Here is a 9,814-nt window from a genome sequence, read left to right on the forward strand (position 1 = left end):
ATTGTACTTTTTTCATTGAATTTTCATGGTTTTATTTGCCTGCTTCAAAGCATTACACGGACTTATGAGGAATTTAGGAAACGTCTGAAAACACACCTGTTCCTAAAGTATCTAGACAACTGATCCTCTCTTCTCTCTACCCTCTATAGCGATTAACTTGTTCTATTGATCACTCTCTCCTCAAAAATGGATTTCCTGTCCTATTAACCCTCTTTCTTCCTCCCCTCTTAAAGTCAATCAATTTGTACCTTTGCTTAATCTTTGTAAACTGCATAGAACTTCATGGTATTGTGATATATAAGCTGTTATTATTATTATTATATCTAATGAGAAACTGCTTGATTTTTCACGGCTGCAACAATCATTTGGTATTTTTAAGTCCCAATAGTATAGGTGGTTGCATTTGAAGTAGGCTATTCCGAGTGGGTTCCCTGAATGGAAAAACTTAAAAACTTATTACAGCTTGCAGATCCTTTGCTACCAGACAAATCTAGTAGGGCATCAGTAGGGCCCAGTGGTACAATTTGATTTCTGAATTTTTAAATAAGAAGCCAAAAAATAGTATTTGAGATATTTGGAGCATCGAGATAAAACAGTATATTTCTGTGTCTCGTTGGCCACGAATCTGGATTTGGAGGTTGAAATGTGCAGCGTCAGCATCTATGAGACAAACATGGTTATTTTTATTACATAGGATTTTTTGGACCCCCGATAATTCTAAATCTAATAGATGCTGGCATTGTCATATTAATATAGGGACTTTGGATCATCTATTATATTTTTGTCCACTGATACTTAGTTTCTGGAAGTCAATTTGGGGACAAATAAATCTCATTCTTGGGTCATCTATCCCCTTATCCTATGAGGCAGTAATTTGTGGTACGTTACTTCATGTTAAGCCTACTTTAGACAAGTATAAAAGTCGCCTTTTCCTGATCATGACAGGAATAGGTGGTCAACTGATCACACATAATTGGAAGAACCATGACAGGATTAATTATACTTTTTGGTGGGTAAATGTGTGTACCACGTATACGTTTGAAAGAATGATGGCGGAAAATTTGGGAACTAGTAAGTCCTTTAATGATGTATGGAGTCCATTTACTACTTTTGTTGCATTATAGTAAGAATCATGTTTCTTCCCTTTTCATTAGATTTCTTTACACATCCAGGGAGGGAAATATACTTTGAAGAGTTAAATTATTTAATTATAATTTTGCAAGTACATTATATGTATTATTGTATTAGTAATTAAGTTGAGGATGGGAGAAAGTGATTGTTTAATGTATCAATTGTATAGTTAATAGTGCGTTTCATGTAGTATTCATGATTAATCAAATGTATTGCGCTATCAAAGTGTGAAAATCAATACAGATTTTTTTATTTAAAAAAGAAAATTATTGAAGAAATAAAATTTATACTTAATGTTAGGAAAAAAAGGTAGTGAGGATGGGCTCAAGCCAGTGATGTGAATGTGAGTAAGAGAAAGAAATGTCTTTCTCTTTGAAAGAACCTGAATGGGTGAAAAATCTAATACTCAATATTCTGAGGCTTGTCCCCATCTATAAATAGAGAAAAAAGAGAAAATAAATTAAATCCAGTGTCATTTTGTTGCATCAGAAAGTCATTCTGCATTCTGATATTGCAACAGTGGTTCAGGCAATTAACAAGCAATCATCGCATTGCCCTTTCTGGTGGAGCTGCTTCGTGGTAGTCTTGTACTCTTTGAATTTAATCGTGACACTTTCACACTTTTCAGCTTGTCATGTTCCTGGTGTTTTGAATGCGATTGCCCTTCTGTAATGACCCTGTTTCGAAAAATGGCGGAGATGCTGATCTTACTGTAATTCAAAAACACAAGGAATGGAGGAACAAAAATTCAAGCTATACAACTCCACTGCTTAGCTACAACAGCAAACAATTTAACTTCAGCGGAGGAAAAAGCCCTCAGGCGTGAAGAGAGCAGCTCGGTTTCTAGAACATCACCGTCTTAAAAAACTCCAGAATGCTTTGGGAAAATGAGGGTCATGCAACCGAGTGAGCACACTAACAAACCCCTTCCTATGGGGAACCTGCGTTTCATGGCAATGGGACACAGGTGTGCTGTGTTGATTCTTCCTGCGCCCAGTTGCACTGAAGAAGTGGTTTTATGCCATGAAATGCAGGTTCCCCATAGGAAGCGGTTTGTTAGTGTGTCACTCGGTTGCATGACCCTCATTTTCCCACAGCATTCTGGAGGTTTTTTTAAGCCAGTGATTTTCTAGAAGCTGAACTGTATGTTCTGCTCTTTTCATGCTTGAGACTTATTCCTCCATTGATCTTACTGTAATGTCAGAGGTGCCATGTCTGGGTGTTCAGTCCATCACTTTGCAGACCCTTCCCACATCCAACAGGGCTTGTTCTAGGCATTTTTGACTTGGCGAAAAGTTGGATGAAAATGTGGTATAAAGATGGACGATTTAGCAGCTTGGATGATCAGATCGGCAGGATGACACATAAATTAAATATCAATAGAGATAAGACCAAATTTTTAGGGTTGGGCCCACATGAGAATGTTAGGAATACTCTGCTATCAAGTTTTGATAACAGAAATTATAATGTTGATATGCAAGCGAGAGTCTTGGGAGCTCAGCTGGATAATCTTCTTTCCGTGGAACACCAACCCCCCTTTTTTACATAGGTGCGCTAAGCTTTTTAGCGCACGCTAAATATTATCACGCTAAACGCTACTGCATGCATGTTATCCTATGTGCGCATTAGCGGTTAGCGCACGGGTTGATGTAGCGCACGCTAAATCTGCACTAAAACACTTAGCGCACCTTTGTAAAAGAGGGCCTAAGTTCAATTGGTCACTAAAAAGGGTTTTGATATATTAAGACTGAGGGCATAAATCCATAAATATATTGAGGAATCCACCTTTATTCTTGTGGTGCAGGCTGTTATACTGTCCCAGATCAACGACTGTAATTTTATAGTGTTCTTACCCTGCCTTTTATGAAGCCGCGTTAGCGTATTTTTATCGCCGGCCATGGCGGTAAAAGTTCCGACGCTCAGAATTCTATGCGCGTCAGAGCTTCTACCACCATGTTCGGCAATAAAAAACCCCACAAATGTGGCTTCATAAAAGGGGGAGGGGGTTAAGTTGTTATAAATATTTTTAAAAAATACTTCAGCCCATTCAAAATGTTGCAGTAAGGTCGATATTTTTCTTTATCTAAATTTGACAGGATTACCCCTTATATGAAAATACTGCACTGGCTTTCTGTTACTGCCCAAATTCATTATAAAACCTGTATAACGGTTCTTAAAATTGTATATGGATTGTCTCCTTTGTATTTATTGGATTCAATCTCTTTACAAATCAGGGAAAACAGGTCATCGGTCTCAAAATTTGTTTAATGTTAAGGCTCCCTTTTACGAAACTACAATAGGCTTTTATTATCGCTGGCCACAGCTGTATTAGCTCTGACCGTGGGCGTTGAAATGGGGGGGGGGGACACAGGGGCCGTGGCCTCCCCCAAAATTGCCACTTTTAAATTGCCACTTTTATCCCTGGTGGTCCAGAGGTGCAGCAGGCAGCAGTGAGCTTTCCATGCTCCTGCTCTGCTGCTAACCCGGTCATAGAAACATAGAAACATAGAATATGACGGCAGAAAAGGGCCAATGGCCCATCTAGTCTGCCCAATCATGATCCCTTCCACCCTCGAGAAACTATCCTCTATCATACCTCAATAGCGACCCCACAGTTGGTTTCTTCTGCCACTGAGCAGCAATGAGCGGGGCCGCGCTTTGGTGCTCCTGCTCGGCGCTCAGCAGCTTCTTTGACTGGCTCCTGTGAATTCTTGTGATTCGTAAGAATTCACGGGAGCCAGTCAAAGAAGCCGCTGAGCGCCGAGTAGGAGCAGGAGCGCCAAAGCGCTCTCTCACTCATTGTCACTCAGCGGCAGAATAAACCAGCCATTACCGACCAGGTTAGCAGCAAAGCAGGAACATGGAAAGTTTGCTCCTGCCTACTGCACGTCTGGACCACTAAGTCAGAGGAGGTAGGATGACGAGGCAGGGTGCAGAGCAAGCGAGGGAGGGAGACTGGGGGCAGGGTTTGACGGGGGACAGCAGAGTCTGGCAGGGGGGGTGTCTGGATGCAAAGTCTGACAGGGGAGGAAAGGAAGGGGGCTGGTTGCAGAGTCTGTAAGGGGAGGGGAGGGGCTGGGTGCAGAGTCTGATGAGGGAGGGAGGGAAGGGGGCTAGGTGCAGAGCCTGGCAGGGAGAAGCTGGGTGAAGGGAGAGGGAGTTGGGAGTTAGGAAGGCAGAGAGGACCAATACTCAGGAGGTTGGGAAAGACAGATACTGCACGTACTGGGAGAGGGTTGGGAAGGACAAATGCACGGGCTGGGGGGTTAGGAAAGGAGGAAAAGAGAGATGCTGCACAGGTGGAGTAGCGGGAAGGGAGAGAAAGAAATGATGCATGTGGGGGAGGGAAAATGAATGGAGAATTGTTGGACATAGGTGTGTGGCATGAGAGGGATAGAGATATGATGTCTATGGGGAAAGGAAGAAAGAGGGAGAATTGTTGGACATGATAGTGGTGGAGAGATGTCCGACCACAGAATGGAAGGGAAGGAGGGGAGAGAGAGATACTAGACTGCATAAAGGAGAGGAAAGAGATGTTAGACCTCGAGAAGAGGGAGGAAAGGAGAGATTCCAGACCATGGGAGAAAAGAGAGATTCCAGGCTATGGGAAGGAGAGGAGAAAGATGCTAGACCATATGAGAGGGGAAGGGGGAAGACAGAGATGTCTGACCATGAGAGAGGGATGAGATGGTGCATAGGGATGTAGGGTAAGGGGAGATAGAGGGAGGAGATGGTACACAGTAATGGGTGCGACAGGGAAGAGATAAGAAGAAATGCTCCTTATGGATAGATGGGAATAGGGGAGAAGAAAGAGGGAGGAGATGGTACACATGGATAGATGAGAAGGGAAGGGAAGGCATGAAAAAGTAGATTTTGAGAAGAAAGCAGAAAAATGGCAGAAAGTTGAATGTTAAAAGTTAATGCTAAAGATGGATGTATGGCTGAAAGTGAAGGAGAGAAAAACTGCAAATGGATAAGGTGGCTTTGGATACACAATTAAGAGCACAGGCAGAAGGACGTGCAGCCAGTGACTGGGAAAGATGGTTTGAAAACAAAAATCACCAAGCAACAAAGGTAGGGGAAATTATTTTATTTTTAATTTAGTGATTGAATTGTGTCAGTTTTGTAAAATTACATCTGCTGCCTATATTTTGCACTGTTCAGGAAGAAATGCATTTGTTTCTATTTCTCTGGGGGTTGTACTGCAAGCAGAGTCTTGCATCTTAGGGCTTTGTTTGTATATATTAGTACTTTTAGTTTGTGGTCCTGTATTTGCAAAGGTGTTATCTGTGTTATGCATATGTGACCAAGGCCAGGTGTTCTAGTAGGAATGAATGTTGAGAAACATACAGTGTGCTTTGCATAGTTTAATTTTTTGGTTAACCATTATGCATTGTTAATAAGATTATATTGTGTGTATGTAAGAAAAATGAATGGAAAAAATGGTATTACTATTATAGGGGTGGGGTCTGGGGCAGAGCTTGCGGGCCCCCCTCCCCCAACAAAAAAGTGTCAGAGTTAATACCACTACACAACTTCATAAAAGGGGGCCAGTGGTGGGGGGTAGAAATTTGCAAGTTCTAAACAGATAAACCAGTTTATTCACTGGTTTACGTCTTTTTTTCTATCAGGCAACTACAGTTTGGAATACAGATAGAAGATTATTAAAAACATATCTATTAAATAACTTTTTAGGTGATTTGTTGTAGAGAGATTGTTCATATTATGATTGTTTAACTGGATTTTGTTCCTAGTCTGTTTTTCTTTCTGATCCGCTATGAACTCTTTGGGGTAATGGCAGAATATAAATCATAATGTAATGTAATATGACATGAGTCTTTACAATAGATAAGTCATAGGCTAATACAGCAGACCCTCAATATTCTCAGCGGTTAGGGGCAGAGCCAGCCCGCGAATATTGAAATATCGCGGATAACTTTCAGGGCCAACTCTGACCCACCCCCGCTTTCCGGACCCTCCCCAGACCTTACCTGGTGGACTAGCAGCAACGCGGGGCAGGATCGATCGTCCTACGCTCCTGCCCCATGCAGAGCTGTCATCAAAATGGCTGCCGCGAGTTCCCGTCGTAGTCTCGAGACTACAGCAGGAACTCGTGGCAGCCATTTTGATGATGGCTCTGCACGGGGCAGGAGAGTAGGACGATCGACCAGCCCCGCGTCACCGCTAGACCACCAGGCAAGGTCTGGAGAATGTCCAGGATGCTGCGTTTGTAAAAATAATTTAAAAAACCCCGCGACTAACCGAATCCACGGGTACTGAAACTGCAGATTCGGAGAGGGTACTGTATATCGAAGTTGTACAAAAATAATGAGTATGTTTGGATTTCGCATCTTTCAAATGACATCTTTTCAGGCTATAAAATCTGGGATAAATAAGATGCTAAAATAAACCCCCTCTTTTACTAAGGTGCGTTATGCTTTTTACGCCTGCTAATTGCGCTAAATGCTAACGCGTGCATGTTATCTTATGGACACATTAGCGGTTAGCGCATGTGTTGATTGAGCACGCGCTAAACACGGGCTAAAACGCTTAGCGCGCCGTTGTAAAAGAGTGCCAAAATATTGTGAATGTTTAAAGCTACACACAAAAAAAAATACTGTAAATATTTTCCCCAGTCCTTAACTATGGCCCATAACATGAAGGATGTTCTCTCCAAGGACTGATGTCTCCTTTCATCGTTGGGATTTATAGGCTAATCAGGATATTGATAACTAGCTGCGTGTGCCTTGCGTTCTGGTGGTGGGGGGGGGGGGAATCAATCTTTCATATTTCATTGAATGGAAGGGTGAAAATAGCTGATGAAGCTCATGGTAATTCTTTTTTGACCTTACACCATTACAATGACTGTTTTATTGTTGTCAAATATCATATCTTGAAGAATGATCCCAAGCTTTTCATTCTAGTCTAGTGACTTATCACCTAACAAACACTTTAATCGTAATATGCCCATTGCAAATAACCTGTGATACTCAGTGATTCATCATTGGAACAGAAAACTTCTTTGACTGGATCAAACATTAAAAAAAAAAAAAAAAAAATTGATGCAAGTAAAATGCCAAGGAATAGGAGCTCATGAAATAGTTATCTCAGGGCTGAAGCAGCGATAGAGCAAAGCAGAATGTAGTTCTCTAATCTAATCTAATCTAATCTAAGCCTTAAGTTTATATACCGCATCATCTCCACGGAGGTGGAGCTCGGCACGGTTTACAAGCTAAGAAATATAATAAGAGGGAGGGGGGAAGGATTTACATGAGCATATATAAATAGAGGGAAGAGAAGGGGGAAAAAAGTATTATATATTAGAGAAAAGCCAGGTTTTCAGTTGTTTGCGGAATAATTGAAGGGAGCCCAGGTTCCGCAGCGGGATAGTGAGGTTGTTCCAAAGACCTGTGATTTTGAAGAGAAGAGAAGTTCCATTGTATCTGCTGGATTTTGGGGGTTTTGATGGATCTTTGTTGGGGTTTGTTTCTTTGCAATATCATTGGTGATGATTAACAAATGGGATGGTGTTTATCGTTGCAGATCCTTATGTCAAGGTGAACCTCTACCATGCCAAGAAGAGAATCTCAAAAAAGAAGACCCACGTGAAGAAGTGCACCCCTAACGCGGTGTTCAATGAATTGTTTGTCTTTGACATTCCTTGTGAGGGTCTAGAAGACATCAGCGTTGAATTTTTGGTTTTGGATTCAGACAGAGGGTCCAGGAATGAGATCGTTGGTCGGTTAGTCCTGGGAGCTTCGGCAGAAGGAACAGGTGGAGAGCACTGGAAGGAAATTTGCGAACATCCTAGAAGACAGATTGCGAAGTGGCACATGCTGTGTGATGGTTAGCGTCGTAGCAAAGAGTTTGGAACTGAACAAATGTTTCCCTAGGCAAGGAGCAATTTTCTTTCTCTGCAACATGTAATTAAAGGCTTGTAACAGGACATCCTTTTAGTTCAGAATGGATTGAATTATCACAAAAGAAGGCAGCTGTAGATATTGACCAACCGAAACAAAATCCTGCCAACAGAAATGACAGAATTCTCAGTTAAGACTCATTTTCAGTTACATAGTCATGACATTGTGTACTAGTGAAGGCTTAAATATGAGTAGAAAATATTTTATGAGAAAAAACAAACATTGGACATCATAAATTGATAATACAACAAACGTAGGTCTAACAGTTAAACGGGTAATTTTATAACTATGCATGCATCTAAAATGTATAAGTGCACGTTTTCCTGTGCAGTTTGACTTTTCAAAACAAAAGTATTTGCATATTTCTGTTTTGAGAATTACCCCCAGGGAATTGATGCCCTTACATGGTCTTTGGCACGCCCAAATTTCCCATTTTGGTTTATGCACACGTATGCGCATTTCCTAACGCAACAACAGAAGAAAGACCACCACAAAGTCCAACCCAAGGAACCAGCGACGGAGACGCGCCCACTGGATGGCAAGAAACAAATACTGTCTTTGGTGTGGAAATCAATGGATGACAATAAAAAAAGACTCGACGCGATTCGTATTTCGGCTCTTGAGGCCTGCGTCAGAAGTCATAAACCAATATTGCATCAGAATTGAAAAAAAATAAAAAAAAATCCTTAACAACTGGAATTGCTGTGAATGATCCAAACACCGGCACATACACAGCCAAACGCTCAGGGGCCGAAACACGAATCGCGTCGAGTCTTTTTGTTGTCATCCATTGATTTCCACACTAAAGACAGTATTTGTTTCTTGCCATCCAGTGGGCGCGTCTCCGTCGCTGGTTCCTCGTGTCACGTATTTTCTAATACGTGTGTATGAATGCGAACTTCACCCCCAATTTCAACCCCAAGAATGCCTTTGTTCAGTCCATGTAAACTTATATATGTACTGGCTACATATGCCTAGATTTATTTGCATATGAGGGGGTCAGTTTTATAAGCGTTTCTGTGTTTAAAGCACTGCTTTGCGTGCTGAAATGCTTTTGAAAACGACCCTCCATTGACTCTTGCTAGAGAAGAAAATGGATTACATGGTGTGACAGAAACCTTCTCTTATGAAAATTCAACCAGTTTTCTAAAGCTAAGAGAAAATATATATTGTACATCGACCAACCCCAAAGACACTTTTGCAAAATTTATTATAACTTGCTTTATATCTCATGCATCTGGTTCTACATGTGAACTGCTCTAATAATGTCCTATGCTTGAAATAGGAAGTTTACAAAAATGTGAAGGGTTAGGGTACAAGAAAACAATGCAAACATGCAAATCTTATTATAGATCAAAGGGCTCGGACACAGGCAAGTAAAGAATTATCCAATGAGGTGAACGGTATATGATCTTTAAAGAATGTATAGCTTCATTTTTTTCAGAGGCTAAAATTCTGGCATTTACAATTGATAAACTATCTCGCACGTAAAACCTATTTTCCCGGAAGATTTAGGGCCCCTTTTACTAAGCTGCGATAGCGGTTTTAGCGCACGCCAGAGGCTAACGCCAGCATTGAGCCGGCGTTAGTTCTAACCGCGTAGCAGGGGTTTAGCGCACGCGGCCATTCTGCGGGGGCTAAAAACGCCATGGCAGCTTAGTAAAAGGAGCCCTTAATTCAAGAGGTCATGCACCGCTGGGTATGGTTAAAGCTGTCTCACGAAGAGGGTTCTTCAAGGTCAGGAACTTCAAGGTCAGCCATAC

At 41.5% G+C, this 9,814-nt stretch overlaps 1 protein-coding gene across 1 annotated transcript in view; it reads left to right on the forward strand.

The window, feature by feature from the left end:
* Window positions 1-8,136, forward strand: part of SYT4 (synaptotagmin 4) — an 88,139-nt gene extending 80,003 nt beyond the window's left edge. The window contains 1 exon segment of the mRNA XM_033958097.1: window positions 7,675-8,136. Within this exon segment, the coding sequence (XP_033813988.1) occupies window positions 7,675-7,982 (308 nt within the window). The 3' untranslated portion in view covers window positions 7,983-8,136.
* Window positions 8,137-9,814: the final 1,678 nt, after the last annotated feature.

The sequence above is a fragment of the Geotrypetes seraphini genome, chromosome 1 (genome assembly GCF_902459505.1).
Source record: "Geotrypetes seraphini chromosome 1, aGeoSer1.1, whole genome shotgun sequence".
NCBI classification, from domain to species: Eukaryota; Metazoa; Chordata; class Amphibia; order Gymnophiona; family Dermophiidae; genus Geotrypetes; species Geotrypetes seraphini.